Here is a 21996-nt window from a genome sequence, read left to right as displayed (position 1 = left end):
AACTCTATGTGGCGTACGTGCAGAAACGGCTTCTTTCTCATCACTCTCCCATACAGCTTCTATTTGTGCAAAGTGCGCTGTATAGTTGACCGATGCACAGTGACACCATCTGCAGCAAGATGATGCTGCAGCTCTTTGGAGGTGGTCTGTGGATTGTCCTTGACTGTTCTCACCATTCTTCTTCTCTGCCTTTCTGATATTTTTCTTGGCCTGCCACTTCTGGGCTTAACAAGAACTGTCCCTGTGGTCTTCCATTTCCTTACTATGTTCCTCACAGTGGAAACTGACAGGTTAAATCTCTGAGACAACGTTTTGTATCCTTCCCCTGAACAACTATGTTGAACAATCTTTGTTTTCAGATCATTTGAGAGCGGGCTGTCCATGTTCGGCGACCATCAAACTTAACTGAACTTGAATTGTTTTGTAGAAAGAAATGGTCCAAAATACCTTCATCCAGGATCCAGGAACTGATTAAAAGCTACAGGAAGCGACTAGAGGCTGTTATCTTTGCAAAAGGAGGATCTACTAAATATTAATGTCACTTTTCTGTTGAGGTGCCCATACTTTTGCACCAGTCAAATTGTGGTTTAATGCATATTGCGCATTTTCTGTTAGTACAATAAACCTCATTTCAATCCTGAAATATTACTGTGTCCATCAGTTATTAGATATATCAAACTGAAATGGCTGTTGCAAACACCAAAATATTTAGAACTAAAAATGATTAAGATTAATAGGGGTGCCCAAACTTTTTCATAGGACTGTATTAGGTTATTGCTAAATGTTACTAGCAGCGTTTACTGTGCATATTCCATCTCATGGAGTTGATCAGTGGGGTGTAAAGAAAGTTTAATCACGGAACTTCTCATTTCATGGTTTTATTTCTGCCCATATTCAGGAAATCTGCCGCAGGTCATTGGATGGAAATGTTCTTGTTTGCTGTCAGAGGCCTCTAGATGGGGTTCGTTTTTTACAGCTTAAAGTTTGCAATAATGGACCTGAGGTCCTATGGCACGGTATGGCATTCTCAGTATTTATATTTAAAGTGTGTGTGTGTGTGTGTGTGTGTGTGTGTGTGTGTACACTCACTGGCCACTTTATTAGGTACACCATGCTAGTAACGGGTTGGACCTCCTTTTGCCTTCAGAACTGCCTCAATTCTTCGTGGCATAGATTCAACAAGGTGCTGGAAGCATTCCTCAGAGATTTTGGTCCATATTGACATGATGGCATCACACAGTTGCCGCAGATTTGTCGGCTGCACATCCATGATGCGAATCTCCCGTTCCACCACATCCCAAAGATGCTCTATTGGATTGAGATCTGGTGACTGTGGAGGCCATTGGAGTACAGTGAACTCATTGTCATGTTCAAGAAACCAGTCTGAGATGATTCCAGCTTTATGACATGGCATTGCATTATCCTGCTGAAAGTAGCCATCAGATGTTGGGTACATTGTGGTCATAAAGGGATGGACATGGTCAGCAACAATACTCAGGTAGGCTTTGGCGTTGCAACGATGCTCAATTGGTACCAAGGGGCCCAAAGAGTGCCAAGAAAATATTCCCCACACCATGACACCACCACCACCAGCCTGAACCGTTGATACAAGGCAGGATGGATCCATGCTTTCATGTTGTTGATGCCAAATTCTGACCCTACCATCCGAATGTCGCAGCAGAAATTGAGACTCATCAGACCAGGCAACGTTTTTCCAATCTTCAATTGTCCAATTTCGATGAGCTTGTGCAAATTGTAGCCTCAGTTTCCTGTTCTTAGCTGAAAGGAGTGGCACCCGGTGTGGTCTTCTGCTGCTGTAGCCCATCTGCCTCAAAGTTCGACGTACTGTGCGTTCAGAGATGCTCTTCTGGCTACCTTGGTTGTAACGGGTGGCTATTTGAGTCACTGTTGCCTTTCTATCAGCTCGAACCAGTCTGGCCATTCTCCTCTGACCTCTGGCATCAACAACGCATTTCCGCCCACAGAACTGCCGCTCACTGGATGTTTTTCTCTTTTTCGGACCATTCTCTGTAAACCCTAGAGATGGTTGTGCGTGAAAATCCCAGTAGATCAGCAGTTTCTGAAATACTCAGACCAGCCCTTCTGGCACCAACAACCATGCCACGTTCAAAGGCACACAAATCACCTTTCTTCCCCATACTGATGCTCGGTTTGAACTGCAGGAGATTGTCTTGACCATGTCTACATGCCTAAATGCACTGAGTTGCCGCCATGTGATTGGCTGATTAGAAATTAAGTGTTAACGAGCAGTTGGACAGGTGTACCTAATAAAGTGGCCGGTGAGTGTATATCCTATTAATATTATAAATGTGAAAGTTTGTGGGTTTGTGGGTTTGTGAGTTTGGATGTTCGGATGTTTGTTCCTCAATCACGCAAAACCCGCTCGACCGATTTGGCTGAAAGTTTCCACCAACATAGTCACTACACCCGATTGTGCAATAGGCTACTTTTCGTCACAATAGCGCACATACGTTTGTGCCAGGACCCCCACAAAACCCAAACTCACACCACCATCTCTGCAATCTCACACACTTTGGACCATAGCAAGCCACAAAATTCATATTGCCCTCTACAGCCTCGCCCCTAACCCCACACAATCACATATACATATACTTTACCACTCTGCCCCTCACCTTAACGATACTCCAGGAGGCGCTCTATAACGCTCCGGAGCAGCCATGTTTGCCGACCCCCACCGCTCTGACAATCCGCGACACCGCCCACCCATGTCAATACCCCTAGGCGCTCTAATAAATGTAAAAAAAAAGTTAAAAAAAAGTAAAAAAAAATATAAAAACAAATAAAAAGGATTAAAAATTCAAATCACCCCCCTTTCCCTAGAACACATATAAAAGTAGTTAAAAACTGTGAAACACATACATGTTAGGTATCCCCGTGTCCAAAATTGCCCGCTCTACAAAGCTATACAAATATTTTTCCTGTTCGGTAAACGCCGTAGCGGGAAAAATGGTCAAAAGTGCCAAACCGCCGTTTTTTCACTGTTTTGATTCTGATAAAAATTTGAATAAAAAGTGATCAAAGCAATAACATTTCCCAAAAATGGTAGAACTACAAAGTACACCCGGTCCCGCAAAAAAAGATGCTCTATGCATCCCCGTACACGGACGTATAAAAAAAGTTACGGCTGTCGGAATATGGCGACTTTTCAAAAAAATAATTTTTTAACATAGTTTTGGATTTTTTTAAGGGGTCAAAATGTAAATAAAACCATATAAATTTGGTATCCCCGGAATCGTAACGAAACACAGAATACAGGGGACAGGTCATTGTGGCTGCACAGTGAACGCCGTAAAACCAAAGCCCATAAGAAAGTCGCAGAAATGCATTTTTTCTTCAAATCCACCCCATTCTGAATTTTTTCCCTGCTTCCCAGTACATTATATAGAATAAATAATGGTGGCATCATGAAGAAAAATTTGTCCCAGAAAAATTAAGACCTCATATGGCTCTGGGAGCGGAGAAATAAAAACGTTATGGGGTTTAGAAGGAGGGGAGTCAAAAACTAAAAACCAAAATCACAAAAATGCCATCGGCGGGAAAGGGTTAACTTCAAATACTTCTGTCCCAAAGTCACTATGTAAAGTTTCTCACAACACCGTATATATAGCAGCTCAAATACAAAACACTTCAACACAAAAGTCTCACGTATTCTCTGAATTACAGCAAAAACAAGATACAAACTTACATTTCATATCCCATACCTTATACACAGTACGAAAACCTTACCCACGCCTGTATATACCCACTGCTACAATCACGAAAGACGAAGTCGCAGTGACCAGCTAGTGTGTATATATATATATATATATATATATATATATATATATATATATATATATTTATATTTATGTATAGACATATAGTGAGAAGGTAGAGTGCTGGAGTCCAGATATATCAGCCCCAGGTTTCTGACATACGTGTGGTCTAGGGTGGCTCTAGAGTAAGCCTCACTCCAGGTGTAGATCCTGGGCTCATTACTGACCCATAAGTGGCTGTAGAGCCTGCAGTTCATGGCAGTTCCAGGAGGTGAATGGAGGTGTGTGGTCCTGTCCTGTAACCCTGAGTCCGGTGAGATTATATTGCACTTGTTTTGTTCGTATGGCTGATAGTAAGCCACATGTATAGTTAGGTTATCCGTTCTGTTTAGCTAGTGGCCCAGATGAGCAGGATTTTATTTTGTTCTTGCTTGAAGTTAAGGCTGTATTTTGTTTTGTTATTTTGTGCCTGAAGTCAAGTTTTATTTATTTTCCTGTTTTCTAAATAAACCAGTTTGCTGCATATTTTGTGTCCCTCTCTTGACTGTTTGAGTCCACACCACTGCTTCTAACTTCACCACTATATATATATATATATATATATTTATATCATTTGATCAAAATGTATACTAAGAACCTCATAATTCTCTGCAAAATCTAGAAAACTGAGCACAAGATCAATATACTCAAAATACTGAGATGGTCAGTCCATTTCTTTCTTTCTTAGTAAGAACATTTGCTAAGGTGAACTTTTTGAGATCTGTTCACAAGGTACAGTTTGCGTTTCAGCTACTGTTGTTGTAGTGATGTGCCTGTGTAGTGCTGTGGCCTGAGGGCGCTGTGGGCTGCTTGGTCGCTACCCCTTTAAGCCCTGAACTGTGGTGGTGATGGTCGCCAGGTAGTGCTGCAACCAGTAGAGTAGGAACCTGAAACTACCTGGCTAGTAGGCTTATACACCCTGATCAAAATGTATGCTAAGAACCTCGTGTTTGCAGATTTTGCTGAGAAGCATAAGATCAATGTATAAAGTTGGAATCTGCAGTCCATATCTTTCTTTTTTTCTCCAAAATATGAACTAATATATTTATACACATATACTGAATAGCAATGGTCAAGGATTAGAATGCAAGCAAGGATAGTGACAGCAAAAAGCAAGTACGCACAAGGCAATAGCAAGCACTGGTGTGAATGAGAGCCTAGACTAAATAGGGAGGAAGAACCCTGGGAAGGGGATAAGATAATCCTTTAAAAGTCCCACAATGGGGAAATTTCAGTGATACAGTTTCATAGATGGTACAGTAGTATATAAAAAGAGAGAAACACATACATGCACATGGCAGATAGGGAAATACTAGGAATCATAGCAACTAAAATGAAAAAATACAAAGACACACTGCAGGATCATTTAGTTCTCTGTGTGAAGTGATGTTGATAATATGGCCTGACCGTGGTTGGAAGACATGAGGAGGGGGGTCACAGTATGTAGATATAACAGGCAGAAACGTTTTTTTGCAAAGGTGGGGGACATATGCAGCTATCACGATAACATGTGGTAGTTCTTTGGTAGGTAGTGAGATCTCCTGCTAACAGCTGATAGTTCGGTATCTTGCATCAGCGCTATTATTCCTTAACCACAAAAAATGCCCCAAATGTCCTTCATCACAAGCCCTCCTCCTTTCTTCTTACCACTGTGTTCTACTGCCCAAAGAAGTCTGAAGCCATCCATGTAGACAGGGTGCTGCTCTCTTGCCAAGCTTCCATAAACTCATGGGGTAGGTGGGTGATGGTAGGGTCCCAGGCTGTAACAGAGTCCCATGTGTCCAAAGTAAAATAAAGAAATTCCAGTCAGCTGTAGGCATCTTCACACATCAGCAATAGACGCCAAAAATCATCTCCTTGAAAAGAAGAAGTCCACACTTCCATGCAGGTTTCTCCTCCAGCTTTCTCAGCCTCATGGTGACCATGCTGTCCTTAGTTCCTGGGGGGATAGTAACAGGCACATGTGCACACAGGAAATTCCAGGTCTTGAGTCTTAAAGCTTGGAGCTCTGTATCAAGGCTGCCACTCAAGCTGAGAGCAACTTTTATCTTTCCTTTTCACTCTTTTTGTCTGTATCTTCAAGAATCCTCTACTCAAGCAACCTAGCACTATGAATTAGCAACTATAAATCGAATGGAAGACCCTGTGGAGTATTTTTCTTTTCCTTTTGTTTCTATTGTTAAAGCATGGACAAGTGTTTCTATTGGTGTCAGAAAGCAGAGAACTAGAAATGGTGAGAAACATAAAGTAGTAATATAACATTTCATTATTCAATGATTAAGTGGTATTTGCGGAGACGCCGTATAACAACATATCACTGTGTCACAAGCCATCAGTATCAAGCTTCGGATATTACGAAAGACTTTAGAGGACACCAAGTCACACTCCAGACGCCATCACATTTAGTCTCATTTCTATGTAGCCCTGGGTGTATTTCACAGTTGCATTTTACCAGTAATTTGCCAACCACTAGTGAATATCATATTGTTGCTTGTCAGGAAGTTAATACAGACGTGTTCTAGCAGGTTCAATTATTTTTTCACATTCACACATCCAATTTTTTTGGACCAAAATCATCCTTAGTGATATAAGACAAGACAATAGTTGGCAAACGGAATTACCTTTTTGCAAACAAAATCTCCCGGTAAGTAGACAATGGATTTCAGCTTTAACAGCAAATCGTGAATCATCTGGTTATCACAACCCTAGATTAAAAAATAATAATAAAAATATCAAGGCTGTGCCATAAAAAAGTTGGGTTTTTCCCCCCTCTTCTTGTACTATATTGGAAGACCTTTTCCTTGTCTCTTTAAAAATTATGTGAAAAAGATTGTAAAAGTTATTGTGGATCATTGAATAGTCACAGATAAGTGAAATATAGGGAACCCCTCAAGGGGTTTAGGGTCACTAACCCACCAGCATTTCTTTATGGGCTGGGGGTTCAGTGTCCAAAACATGGCTATGATGAGCCTTAGGGTTTTGGGATCGTTTAATAAAAAATAAAAAAAATTCTTATCGGGAAATGGATCTGGTGCTCTTATCTTTAGTAGCCATATGAACATTTTTCAATGGAGCCAGGGCAGTACACCTCAGCTTCAATGGAGAAATGCATGTACATCAAGTGTATGCGCAGTGAAGCTGAGTGTACTGCCCAGGCCTTCGATAAAGAAATGCGCATGCGCTGGGTGCACCTCTCTTGGTAAGTAATGGGGTAGTTTTTGGAACAACCCCATGGTGGATAGGCTTATCAAAGGCGGGTTTAGGGTCCCAAAATCTCCTGGTCATACACATGCCATTAATATTGGTCAAATCTACTGACTGGGATCTGTGGACCATCATGTGTGTACTGGAAAACCTAGCCATCCAAACTCTTCTGAATATGTCAGGTGAGATAAGACTTGGGCAATTGGATGTAAGCTTGTTCCATCCTTGTGTTACCAGGAAGATTCTTCCAGAAGTGGCTGACTAAAATTCTCTTTCCTAAAATTTCAGAAAATTAGGAAAATCTTCATGTTTAGCTAAGTTGAGCATAGACATGTATGGCATGTATGGTTGGATTGAGACCGGATGACTGTCATTTGATAGGTTTCCGAAGTCTATGACCAACATCACCGTAAAGAAGGACATATCCTTGTGTACCACTTCCAAGTAATATCAGGTTGGTTTCACACAATTATTTTTGACAAAGGTTGGCATGTTTGCTCCAAAGCAGACTGTCCCTATAATACATGAATGTGACTGTGATTGACACTCATTTTAGCAGAATGTTTGCAGGACATGTCCACGTTTAATACGTTTTCCAGGAGTTAAATATTGATAACCTAACCTTAGGAGAGGTCATCAATATTTGATTGGTGGGGGTCTGATATACGTGACCCTACGATCAGCTGCTATACAATGTATACTGGTGTGCTGGGTATTCAGTGCTGCTATGCTCACCCAAACACTAAGGTCTCTAAAAAGCTGATCAGTGGGGTTCCCGGGTGTTAGATCAATCTGATATTAGTTACCTATCCTGAGTACAGGCAATCAACATGGGTTTTTTTTTTTGCCTTCCCCTGGATCAACACTGTAGGGGATTGTAGGGTTATAGGTTGGACTTGATGGACTGATGTCTTCATCCAACCTCATCTACTATGTAACTATGTAATATATTACTATAGTATCCAAAAAAAGGATACCAGATCACATTACATCAAAAACAACTAATACAGGAAGCCAACCATAATAGAAATAACCTGCAAAGTTTCCCAAAGTATTAAAAATCCCAATATGAAAATACAATACACCAAATATACAAAACACCCATAAAAACACGTTACCACTAAATAGGACATTGTCCTCGTCAGATAATATAGTAATATCACTGAATAATGAATGGTCCAGGAATAGATCACAGCTAAATAACCCACAAATAACTATACAATAAACCGACTCAATTACACCAATAAACAGCCATAGCCATATTGAAAGCCCCCTACCCCTTTCATCAAAATAATGGTTTTGCAACTTTCCATGGCCAAATTAAGTCCAACCTCCATCGAGACCCCTGTGCAGCCTCTATATATCTACGCACATTTGTTATATCCTAAGCTTATTGTCATGCCATGATATAGATAAAAACATAAGGAATCATGAATAAGCTCCAGCGCCACCTACTTTGAATAATTCCACATTGTTGACAATCGCCAAATTTACATCCATTGCAATGGCCAGCTGCATTTTTGTTGGCATTTCCTCGAGTAGTTCAGATTCATCTATAAAAATACAGATAAGTATACATGTATATATGTACAATAAGAAATAGTCTGCAGGGTCAAAGGGAACTTGAGACTTTGGAGATGTAGCATGGTATAGAGCTAGGGAGGCTGAGCAGATTGATGTGTAGTGTAGACCGTCATCCTGTATGAGTGTGCAGATACCGGATTCAGACATTATGCCTCGTATGGCAGTTCTGTGCAGGAAATTTCTGTTTTGTGCCATCCATACCACTTGTATTGATATGGGCATAGGATGGACGGTGCACTAGATGGATTCATTACCATAAAATGTTTGTAGCATGCCAGTGTAAGGGATATGAAGATTGGCTTTGAATACGCCAATCTTCATACATTTTTCCCATTGAGTAGGACAACTTACTGTACTGGACCCCTAAAACTTGATGAGCTGAGATATACTGGATATGAATAAATGGCACATTATACTGAATATACCTGCATGACATGTTCCTTTTAAGGAGAGTAGTATGCCTGAACCCTTTTCCTGCACAACTACGAAACTTATCAGTGGAGGTGTCTTACTGCTGATCACCACTGATCATGAGTATGGGGATCAACTGTACCCCCAAATCAAAGGCACAGCTGGTTGCAAATGCGCGGCCAAATACAACACCCACCTATCTCCGGCAATCAGATAGAGACCGAATAGAGCAGTAGAGCACAGTCTTGAACTGTCTCCCAATTCAGACAGGGAAATGGGATCCCTGTTCTTGTGATGGGTGGGGGCTGGAACTCTTTGTTATAACCAAAATACCCATTTACATATAAACCAATTTATTCTAACTTGCACACAGCCTTCCATGGTGCAACATGCGGAAACCATGACATCTAATGCTAGGTTTACATATGCCTCTGGGTTTCCATTCTTTGGTTATGCATGGGGACCCGAAGAACAGTAACCCAATCCACGTAAACCCATAGACTATGGGGTTTACAAATGAAAAATGCAGAGAGAAAAGACCTGATTGCTTGCAGAACTTTTCTCTCTGCGATTTTCAAGTGGAATGGGGAACAGAATCCCCGAACGGAAACTGGCCGCAGTTGTGAAACCAGCCTAATAAGCCCATACCTAGGGTATACAAGCTGTCATATATGGCCCTGTAACAGATGGCTGTGTCTGTGCCTACACCAGCTGTTCTAGATACCAAACTGGCCAAAGCTGTATGAATTATCAGTATTAACGTCTTTATATTCCATAATTGGTAGGGTTGAGCCGATCTTGAGATTTCAGGATCGATTTTAAAATCTGATTTCCGATCATTTTACAGACAATCCCGATCGCTCAACCTTAGTTAATGCTTTTCTATGGGAAAAGTCACTTTTAGTGTTGAGCCAATCTTGAGATTTCAAAATCTGATTTCCGATAATTTTCCAGACGATTGTGATCGTGAAATCTGCTCAATCGTCATCCGATCTTTTCTGATCCCGATCACTCAACCCTAATAATTGGTCTTCATATCCTCGATTTTTGGACATTAAGGGATGTGTGCTCTGTAAATATCTTGGCTTTACCATTCTTATGTATGGTGATACCATTATCTTATTTTTTTGTGCATCTGCTTCAAACACTCCTAACTGAACCCAGCCTAATCTTGCCATGTGATCTCTCTTATAAGAGGTGGCATTGGTCAGTATAAGTCTATTGGTTAATTTCAGGACAAATCTCAAAAATTTGATGTTTAGTCACAAATGAATTTGTTCTTGTAAACATAGTGAAGGATAAAATCCTACCCAACATTCCTTGTGAATCCCATGTATACTCATACCAGCTTCGCACACGGTTCTGGCAATATTTGGGGATCTTGTTCGTGTTCATGTAGGCTACAGCCTTATCTAAGCTGGCGCGGTAATGGCTTTGTCCTGAAGTCGCGGCTCCGATCACATCACGCATCTGAGGAAGACATTGATGGTTAACATTTATTGTTTCTTACATTTTATAAGCCTGGTTTCAGAATATTTTTTCTATTTTACAGTCACATTAATATTATATTACTGGAGTTTATAGTCAAGAAAATGATGTTCTGTGAAATTTTGAGATCTTTGGTTTACTATAGTTTAGACTACATTTGTGACATTTTTACATTGGGTTTTACAATGGATTACTGCAGGTAATATCAGTGATAGCAGATGAAGTAGGTTCAACCAAGGGACAAAATAAAAGTAGTTAAAGCAAGGTGTCATGTTCTAATAGTAATGGATAAATAAAGCAAAACTATTAATAGAACCATAAAGGATAACACAAAACTGCTAATGAAAGTCTGAATAAGGAGTGATCGATAGAGAGAGGATGGATAAAGAACATTCTATCAATAATCTCATTCCAAGTGTTACTTTAAGGTTACCGTGCCGACCTCTGAAGCTTCTGCAGTGTTCAAGGTTCTTCTAGGCTTTTCCAATTAGTAGCTGAAGAGGAATATTTAAACCCTCTTCCTCCTCAGCCAGGTGCCTGCTATTTGCTTGTACCTAGTTTGGCTTCTATAGCTTTATCACTTCTGCTAGACTGCTCTATATTGTCCTTTGGCTTGTTACTGGAAATCTTCTTGTCTCCTGATTTTAACTGTGACGTTAACTCTTGGAATGACTTTGGCTTGGATATTCACTCTCCTGGTTCATCTCCTGGTTTTTATCTGCCTTGTATGTTTAGGTTCTGTTTTGACTTAGAACATTCTTTTAAAAATAAGAAGAAAAAGAGATGAATAGGTTGCATTGGTCCATGTGTCCATAGACAAGGAAAGTAGTATGGTCCATTAAGACATATCTCTCAAGGGGTGTCAAACAAACTTGGTTTTGTGTTGTGCTGAACCCTCAATGAACTCTTTCTATACTCTCAGAATGGATGCAGCTGTGTTCAAGTAGGTGGTGCCATAGCATATATGACTTTTCTGTTGTGCAGGTATGTGGTAGTATAAGATGGGGACCTCCATCAGGATTAGTTCTTATGTCTGCCATCTTATATGGATGTAAATAGAGTCAAGGGTGATCTGGTCCAAGTATATGGCAAATTGCAGTAACAGCTGGGAGAAGGTCCCATAGGATAGGATATGCCATGTAGGAAAATACTGTATATGATGCAGCTATATCAATGGGATTCTGGCTAGGGTCCAAATCACTAAATCTCATATCCATTAGACAGAGGGGTAACATGAAGTTCCTGAGCCCCAATGCAAGATCTTTAGTAGACCCCCCCAACTATAATGCACTGTCTCTTAATAATGGGAAGAGACACCTTAGGGGGATCCTTAAGGCTCCAAGTCCTGGGTGGAAATGCCATTTTGCACCCCCCAGTCCCCCCAAAGTTATGCCCCTGTCAGTAGAGGATCGATTCTTTTACTGTAAGTCTATACACTCAAATCATCATAACAATTGTAGTAGAAAAATAAGGAACATCATCCTATATGAGTCTCGTGCTTATATTGCTTTATGATTTATGTGTATATTACTTTATGATTATATTAATTTATTTCATATCTTTGATCTCTATCTCTTTATATTTCCTTTCTTGGCTTATATCCTATATTGCCCGCCCACAGGTCAACTCTTTGCCAGCGCACTGAAATTGAACAATACATCATTTAGTGCTGATGTTTTAATCGGAACCTTTCATAATAAGCCTACTCTGCTTTGTTATCGGGTACAAGACTCCATCTTCAGGCCTCATATTGATTTTTTAAATGGAAACTAAAGTGTCTTCATACATCCAACTACTTTAACAAACTGGCAAAGGCTCATTTGTTTATGGAGAAGATTTTTTTTTAATTAAACAACATCTCCAAGGACGGCCATAAATAATCATATCATCATAACAATAGTAAAAAGACAACTGCAGTCAGCCTGCCAGGAAATGCCGTAAAGCTGTTATTAGTCTTACTTTTTTATGGGAGTCAGTGCGGGCTCTCAAAAAGTCTTCTATGCAAGAGTTAAGCCCCAGGCACACCGACCCACGGCGAGTCCTTTCGCTCCTCACTGCCCAAATCCACAAGCTATGATAGACAACTCATGAGTTTCGAGAGGGCCTGTTCTAGGTCCAGCCTGGTCAGGCATTCTCTCTCGAATTTCTACTTGTTCTTGGTTTCCCCCCTTCCGGGCCATAGAACCTCCTACTTGGATAAGTGTGAAGCAGACTTGAACCTGATCTTCTCTGATTCGCAATGCACCAGAATTCTCGAGTTCGCTCTCAAGAGTTCGATAGCCAGTAAGTATCAGGAGGCGGGATACAAAATTCTGACCAGATGGTATCATGTCCCATCTAAATTACACAAGTTTTACCCGTCCTCCTTTTCTGCCTTTTGGCGCTATGGCTCGGAGGAGGGGACACTCTTGCACATCTTCTGTGGGTGTCCAGAGCTGAGGGATTTCTGGGACGGGGTCCATAGGGTGCTCAACCAGATTTTCCAGGTCCCCCTTCCTTATATGCCAGCCTTCTTACTGCTCCACCTTTTGGATATTTCTTTCCACGCCTACCGTAAGTCATCTTTCCTGCACATGGTCAATTCTGCCACAGCTTGCATCCTGTAGACCCAGCCAGAGTTGGCTGGTAGGCATAACAACCTTAAAGCGATGGCCATAGAGGATCTTCCCCAGCAGTGCTGCACAAAAGGTGTATTGACTGTCAGCGCAGATTTAAGAGCATAGATTTTTAGATTCCTAACACCAGCGGATCACTAAGGCGCTCATCAGTCAATCAATAATTAGGACCAGTGTTTTGGCGACATTGCTCCTCGGCATTGAATTTTTGGATTATTTCGTTTGCATACAGTGTTTGTACTGTCATGGTGGCACTGGCTTTGTTACTAGTACTGAGTAATTTTTTACCTGTCCAATCAAACTTGAAAAGACGAAAACCCCAGAAAAATAATTTAACAGCTGGAAAAGTATTTCAAACAATGTCTGAGGTTCCGCAAGGCCGCCAATTGTGATCAACGTCCGCACCGCAAAGTAGTAACATCTCAGGTACCTGCAGACAAACAAGGACATTTATTAATATGTTCAATGTGGTTTCAATAATAAGAGTATTACATATGTACTGTGGGGAAGTTAGCTCAGTAGAAGCAGTGGTGCGGACTCAAACAGTCAAGACAGGGACACGAAATGTGCAGCAGACTGGTTTATTTAGAAAAAAGGAAAATAAATAAAACTTGACTACAGGCACAAATAAACAAAACAAAATACAGCCTTAACTTCAGTCAAAAAAAGCAAAATAAAAACCTGCTCGTCTGAGCGACTAAGTAAACAGAACTAATAACCTAACTATACTTGTTGCTTACTTCCAGTCACATGGCAAAAGAAGCACAATATAGTCTCACGGGACTCAGGGTTATAGGACAGAACCATACACCACCTTTCACCTCATGGAACTGCCCTGCACTGCAGGCTCTGCAGCCTTCTCTGGCCCAGTAATGAGCCCAGGATCTACTCCGGGCTGAGGCCTACTCCAGATCCACCCTGGACCACACATATTGCAGAAACTTGGGGCTGATATATCTGGACTCCAGCAATCTGCCTGTCACCTTCTCACACTGCATGTACTCTGTAATTTATAACCCTTATGACATCAGGATAATAAAAGTGAAATATTATACTAAAATATCAAATATTTGCTGTCCGCTAGAAGCTTGCAGCACCCAGAAGCTTCTAGAACAGCTGATCTTAGTGGGGTCTGGGTGTTGGACCCTGGCAGATAACATACTGATTATCTGTCTTCTGGATATGTCATCAGTATGTAAATTCGATTAGGGGACAGAAAACCCAAATCTAAATCAAATCAATATTTGAGTACTGGGAGTGATGATATGGTTTTAACAGAGGCGGGAACCCTAATCCCAACTTCACCCAGTCTGTCTGGTACTACATAAAGAGACAGAAGGATTGGAGCAAGCCTACATCCACAGAAGATCTGTGCTTAGTTCTCCAAGATGGTGGACACAAACTATCTGCCGAGTTCTGCAAGTGCGCCAAGAGGAATTGGTGGGGGGCAAAGGGCAATCACCCTAAATATTTTCTTCATTCACTTAATTGTGTTAATTAATAAAAATAAACTATCAACACTTCTATTTTTGAATGCAATCTCTGCATCCACACCTGTCAAACATTTGCACAACCCAGTATGTGCATCTATTGTGATCATGAATACTGGAAATGCGGTTGTCTGTCTGCATAAAAAGTTGTTTGGATGTTTTGCAATTGAATAAAACTTACAAATGTACATTTTTAAAATAAAATAAAATTGGCACCATTGTTCCCAATTTCACATCTCTTCTACTGTTTCCAAACTTCCACTTCCAGGTTCGTTCTTCCCCCTCCTTGTATCAGTGATGTAGGTGGTGGGCTTACTGTCTTAGTTCATTAACTAAGCCTCTGTCTTTCCTAAGCCACGGTGGAGAAGCCGGCTGAATTAACTAATGAACTAAGCCAGACAGTCATCCCCTCTGTAGAGCAGCTGTCTCGAGCCAAGCTATCATTTTGGTTAGTTTCAGTATTCTCAGAGATTGTAGATGTGGAAACAGAATCACCTCACTCCTCACAGTATTATGCTCCACAGCGTCTCCACAGTATAAGTCTCCACAAAGCCTCCACAGTAGTCCCACACAGTATAATACCCCGCTCTCTCTCCACACAGTATAATGCTCTACAGTTTCCCCACACAATATAATGGTCTACATCATCTCCATAGTATAATGCTCCACAGTGCCTCCACAGTTGTCCCACACAGTATAATGCCCTTCTCTCTCTCCACACAGTATAATGCTCCACAGTCGCACCACACAATATAATGGTCCACACAGTCTCCACAGTATAAGTCTCCACAGAGCCTCCATTGTAGTCCCACACAGTTTATTACCCCGCTCTCTCTCCACACAGTATAATGCTCCAAATTTCCCCACACAATATAATGGTCCACACAGTCTCCACAGTATAAGTCTCCACAGAGCCTCCATTGTAGTCCCACACAGTATATTACCCCGCTCTCTCTCCACACAGTATAATGCTCCAAATTTCCCCACACAATATAATGCTCCACAGCATCTCCATAGTACAAGTCTCCACAGTGCCTCCATAGTAGTCTCACACAGTATAATGCCCACCATCTCTCCACACAGTATAATGTTCCACCATTTCTCCACACAGTATAATGCTCCACAGTCACCCCACACAATATAATGCTCCACAGCGTCTCCATACAGTATAATGCTCGTGACTAGTGAAGGAATTGCAGGGTGACACGGTAATCTTTGATCGCGCGACAGGAGTTGCAGCCAAAGTTTTATAGTTGTATTAGTTTCTATTTCTAAAACATCTAATAACTTGTTATATCTCTGGAGAATCCCTTTAACTACATGGCCAAAATGGCCTATTCCAAATATTTGCTTGATCAATATTTAGTAATAATATCTCCAACCAGAACCAGCCGAAAGAGACAACTATTACTGATGATGTCATACAAGTTGTTGTATAGTACATTGTGATTACTCTTTTGGTTATAATAATGTTGTATATTTAATGTTTTCCTCTGTAAAAACAAAAAAGCCAAAAACACAACTTTTTTATAGGGCTATTAGGTGTTATTGTTGAGTTTTTCCCTTATTTTCTTTTATTTGATGTTTCTCATTTCAAGCCCTAGTAGCTTGTTCGGTTCATGCGGTAATGCTAATATGCCCCCTTTAGCGTTCAAGACTGTTGCTTTGTCTGTATAATATTTGTATCTAAAGCCGCGGTCAAAAATATGGAAATAACAGGAGAGAAAAGTCTGCAAAATAAGAGCAGCCTATGTGAAAAGTGTGCAAAATGATTGACAAAGCAGAACAATCCTGTAATAATAGACAAGAATTGCCGAGCAATGACAGCACAGAACACATGCATTTTATTCATAAAATGGAGCTAAAATAACAATGCTTTGGGCAATAGTATGCCAGGTTGCTCCGCAACACATCGATACCCATTCCAGAGCCTCTGGCACTGAATTAAACAAATACTATTATAGACTGGCATGCTAATGTGTAAACAGCCAGAGCCGAATGTAACAGACTGAGCATAAACAATGAGCAAGGCAGAGGCGAGATCATAGTGTAAGGTGTGCGCGGCCTCCTGGTGTCAATCACATTGGAAAGAAGGAATAAGCTAAACATCTTAAATTAAAAAATAAAAATAATTTAAATATTTAAATTAAAAATAATAATTTTAAAAATATTTTTATTATATATATTTACAGTCCTATGAAAAAGTTTGGGCACCCCTATTAATCTTAATCATTTTTAGTTCTAAATATTTTGGTATTTGCAACAGCCATTTCAGTTTGATATATCTAATAACTGATGGACACAGTAATATTTCAGGATTGAAATGAGGTTTATTGTACTAACAGAAAATGCGCAATATGCATTAAACCAAAATTTGACCGGTGCAAAAGTATGGGCACCTCAACAGAAAAGTGACATTAATATTTAGTACATCCTCCTTTTGCAAAGATAACAGCCTCTAGTCGCTTCCTGTAGCTTTTAATCAGTTCCTGGATCCTGGATAAAGGTATTTTGGACAAACAATTCAAGTTCAGTTAAGTTAGATGGTCGCCGAGCATGGACAGCCCGCTTCAAATCATCCCACAGATGTTCAATGATATTCAGGTCTGGGGACTGGGATGGCCATTCCAGAACATTGTAATTGTTCCTCTGCATGAATGCCTGAGGATTTGGAGCGGTGTTTTGGATCATTGTCTTGCTGAAATATCCATCCCCGGCGTAACTTCAACTTCGTCACTGATTCTTGAACATTATTCTCAAGAATCTGCTGATACTGAGTGGAATCCATGCGACCCTCAACTTTAACAAGATTCCCGATGCCGGCATTGGCCACACAGCCCCAAATTTTACAGTGGGTAGCATGTGTTTTTCTTGGAATGCTGTTTCTTTTTGGACGCCATGCATAACGCCTTTTTTTTATAACCAAACAACTCAATTTTTGTTTCCAAAATGAAGCTGCCTTGTCCAAATGTGCTTTTTCATACCTCAGGCAACTCTATTTGTGGCGTACGTGCAGAAACGGCTTCTTTCTCATCACTCTCCCATACAGCTTCTATTTGTGCAAAGTGCGCTGTATAGTTGACCGATGCACAGTGACACCATCTGCAGCAAGATGATGCTGCAGCTCTTTGGAGGTGGTCTGTGGATTGTCCTTGACTGTTCTCACCATTCTTCTTCTCTGCCTTTCTGATATTTTTCTTGGCCTGCCACTTCTGGGCTTAACAAGAACTGTCCCTGTGGTCTTCCATTTCCTTACTATGTTCCTCACAGTGGAAACTGACAGGTTAAATCTCTGAGACAGCTTTTTGTATCCTTCCGCTGAACAACTATGTTGAACAATCTTTGTTTTCAGATCATTTGAGAGTTGTTTTGAGTAGCCCATGATGCCACTCTTCAGAGGAGATTCAAATAGGAGATCAACTTGCAATTGGCCACCTTAAATACCTTTTCTCATGATTGGATACACCTGGCTATGAAGTTCAAAGCTCACTGAGGTTACAAAACCAATTTTGTGCTTCAGTAAGTTAGTAAAAACTAGTTAGGAGTATTCAAATCAATAAAATGATAAGGGTGCCCATACTTTTCCACCGGTCAAATTTTGGTTTAATGCATATTGCGCATTTTCTGTTAGTACAATAAACCTCATTTCAATCCTGAAATATTACTGTGTCCATCAGTTATTAGATATATCAAACTGAAATGGCTGTTGCAAATACCAAAATATTTAGAACTAAAAATGATTAAGATTAATAGGGGTGCCCAAACTTTTTCATAGGACTGTATATAATTATAAAAATATTTTATTATATATACAGTACAGACCAAAAGTTTGGACACACCTTCTCATTCAAAGAGTTTTCTGTATTTTCATGACTATGACAATTGTAGATTCACACTGAAGTCATCAAAACTATGAATTGACATGTGTATACTTAACTGTATATACTTAACCAAAAAAGTGTGAAACAACTGAAAATCTGTCTTATATTCTAGGTTCTTCAAAGTAGCCACCTTTTGCTTTGATTCCTGCTTTGCACACTCTTGGCATTCTCTTGATGAGCTTCAAGAGGTAGTCATATGGCTGCGCTGTCTGCGAAGTACCTCTTCCTGACGGTAGGATGAGTTCACTTTAGCCTGATATTCAGGAGAAAGGAAAAAAAAAAAAACCCGTATGGGGGTTTTATATCTGCATTGATCCCGCTGCCGCTCCTGCTGAGGCCCTCCTCCTGAGGTAAAATAATTCATGGAGGATTCTCAAGGATATAGGGGTTCTACATCTCACATCTCCAAAAAATTTTAAATTGTGCACAGATAGGCACTCATTATCCCTTCCATCTCTGGAGCATCTACGCGTGAATGATCAGACCATCTCATCTGATGAGGAAGCTCCAGTAGCGGCAGACCTATATTCCCCATGGAAAAGATGGGAAGGCTGCTGAAGTCCATCCGGTCAGGCAAGCAAGATGTTGATTGGGGAGCTTCCCCGTCCACCTCTGGGGGGCAGAGAGCCTTTTCAAGTGGACGCAGCTTTGGCCAAGCTGATGGAGACCGAGTGGAAACATGCTGAGAAAGCTCATCTTAATTCCAGTCCCTATTTCTGAATAGAGGACTGTCAGAGGTCAAGACCCTGTACCCCATAGCCTCATCACAGCTAGATCCTTTGTGTCCGCCTCCTAAGGTGGATTTGGCAGTCTCGAAGCTCTCTCGACGTACGGTGGTCCCTCTGGATGATTGTTCCAACTTACAAGACCTTCTGGACCGATGTGTGTGGGACCCTGAGAGAATGCTATTTCCACGGCCTCAGCTCCGGCCTCTGTGGCCATAGCCTCTACTTCTGTAGCGGATAGCTTATGTTACCCTTTTTGCCCAGCTAGAATGGGTTATTGATTCCGGGGTCCCTAGGGACGACATACTGTCCTCAATGTCCTCCCTGTTTATGGCTGCTGACTTCATGGGCGAAGCCTCCCGTCAACAATTGAAAATAGCCTCTAAGAACATGGCCCTATCCTCCGCGACAAGGAGACCTCTCTGACTTAAGCCCTGGAGGGTTGTCATCTCATCAAAATTTACGCTATGTGTGCTACCGTTTGAGCCGGGAAGACTCTTGGTCGCAGATTGGATGATTTGATGGATGGTCTCGCGGACATTAAGGGCAAGTCCCTGCCCCAAGCCTCCAGAGGCATACGGGAGGCCTCTGGTAGAGGGCGTGGACCTATTGGCCCCAGATCCCAGTCATAGAGGCGCACAAAATTTCACCCGAGAGGCCTGGACGTGGATGCCCTTAGGAGGATCCAAGGAAGATATCACATTTTTTGTTTTGTTTTGTTTTAAATTCTCATTTTATTGAAAAGTTTGAAACATTAAAAGTACAAAGGTGAAAAGAGCATCCGTTATAATCATACATCCAAACAATTGAAAAATTTAAAAGAGCAATTACAAATAACATCTTGATGACAAAGACAACAGGTAAATAGGGGCCTATCGTCCAGGCGGCCCCAGTGTCACATTATGCCGAATATGGCAATAAAAGGAAATAAACTGTCCAATGACATATAAAATTATTACATTTTAAGAGTAAGTGGGATTAAACCACCAAAAAAAAACAAAAAAGAAAAAAAAACAAGGTAAATAGGAAGGGGGGAGAGAGGGGGAACAGGTACGTTGGAGTGGGTAGGATGCGGAAATCAGGGAAGGCGGAAAGAAAGGGAAGAGGCAGGGAGACGGTATTCCCATCCAGTCAGACAGTAGAAGAATACAATCATAGGTGTAGATATTCATAGGCTGGCTCTACAGAACGAGTACTAGGAAGTTACAAATATCAATCTGTGTGTATAGACGTATTTTGGTCCAAGAACCACGGTTTCCAGGTTTTCAGGAAACTCTCATGTGTACCTGTGGACCAACTTAAAAGTTCCTCGAAACGAGCAACTTGTGAGACGTTCTCATTCCAGTGTGAGATCGGAGGGGCAGATGGATTTAACCAATAATAGGGTATCAAAGACTTGGCCAGTTCGATCAGATGTGTCTGGAGAGTCCTCCGGTGGTGCCTGAAATCGTTTGAGGGGGTGGATAATAAAACAATTGCTGGAGTTAGATCAATAGGAGAGCCTGTAACCCTCTGAATAGCCGATTGGATCTGATCCCAATAATCCCTAATGATTGGACGGCTCCACCAGATGTGTAACATGGAGCCTTTCTCAGTTTTACATCTCCAGCATAAATCCGTGTCAGAGAGCCCACGATCATGTAGCCATATTGGGGTTCTGTACCACCTAGAGAGAACTTTGAAGTGTAGTTCCTGTAGCTTGACGCACTTAGAAAACCCATGGGAGTGCTTCAAAATATGAGACACCTCCTCCTCCGTGAATTGAATCTCAAGATCTTTTTCCCAATCTCTAACAAACTTCGGGGTCTCTACCTGAGCAACATCAAGTAAAATTTGTTTGCACTGAGCCAGATTCCATCTTTTATTGGAGGGTAGCGAAAGTATTTGTTCCAATTTAGTAAGAGGTCTAAAGAAGGCTCTTCGTATGGGGATCGATTTCAGGCACCAGCGAAAATGATCGTAATGAAGAGGGGTTATGTTAGAGAGAGGCATTCTTTCCTGAAGTTGCTCTAATGGGAGGGGTTCAAAATCCATAGTGTACAGTTCTGACAAAGTTAAATGCCTCAGTTGCGACCAGAAGCCACCGTAACCATCTATGGGGTTCTTTAATAGTTTTGGTGCAAGCTGAGCGGGACATAATCTAGAGGGAGGGGGGGCTAATTTATCTCTCCACTTCAACCAAATCCTACAAGGGCCTTTCAAAATACAATCCCAAGTCGGGTTTCTAAGATGTCGAGTCTCTGGGGTCCAGAGGTGCGAAATGAGATTTTGTCCATGCTGTAAGTCTGCCATCTCTCTAACTATAGAATTTTGTCTTGGGGAAGCTAAAGAGAGCCATCTCGACAATAAGTTCGCCTCATAGTACAGTGTTACATCAGGAAATTGGATACCACCTGCACTTTTCCTACAAATCAATTTGTCATAAGCCAGTCTCGCTGGCTTTCCTCTCCAGAGGAACCGGAGAAAAAGTGACCTGAGTGAGCCCAAGTATGTGTTAGGGAGATCGATCGGCAACATTTGGAGTTTATACAATAACTTTGGCAAAATATACATCTGTAACAAACTACGTCTGCCAAACCATGACAAGTAAGGGATGTCCATTTTTTGCAAAGAGGATTTTAAGTCATGTAAAAGAGGGAGAAAATTTTCCTTATATAAATTGAGAAGATTGCTGGTTAACTTCACTCCTAGATAAGTGATATGATTTCTTTTCCAGACGTAAGGGGACGAAGCCTCTAATTCCCTTCTAGTTTTGCTCGGAA

At 41.1% G+C, this 21996-nt stretch overlaps 1 protein-coding gene across 2 annotated transcripts in view; it reads right to left on the bottom strand.

Moving 5' to 3' along the window:
* CNGB3 (cyclic nucleotide gated channel subunit beta 3) overlaps nt 1–21996 on the bottom strand; it is a 108968-nt gene that overhangs the window by 26407 nt on the left and 60565 nt on the right. For both annotated transcript variants that reach the window (XM_075270346.1, XM_075270347.1), the window contains 4 exons: nt 13427–13568; nt 10346–10505; nt 8496–8593; nt 6458–6541 (listed from right to left, as the gene is read on the bottom strand). In XM_075270346.1, coding sequence (XP_075126447.1) covers nt 6458–6541; nt 8496–8593; nt 10346–10505; nt 13427–13568 — 484 coding nt within the window. The remainder of the gene's footprint in view (nt 1–6457; nt 6542–8495; nt 8594–10345; nt 10506–13426; nt 13569–21996) is intronic.

This window comes from Leptodactylus fuscus, chromosome 4 (assembly GCF_031893055.1).
Source record: "Leptodactylus fuscus isolate aLepFus1 chromosome 4, aLepFus1.hap2, whole genome shotgun sequence".
Taxonomy (NCBI): Eukaryota; Metazoa; Chordata; class Amphibia; order Anura; family Leptodactylidae; genus Leptodactylus; species Leptodactylus fuscus.
This window is presented reverse-complemented; position numbering and strand designations above follow the sequence as displayed.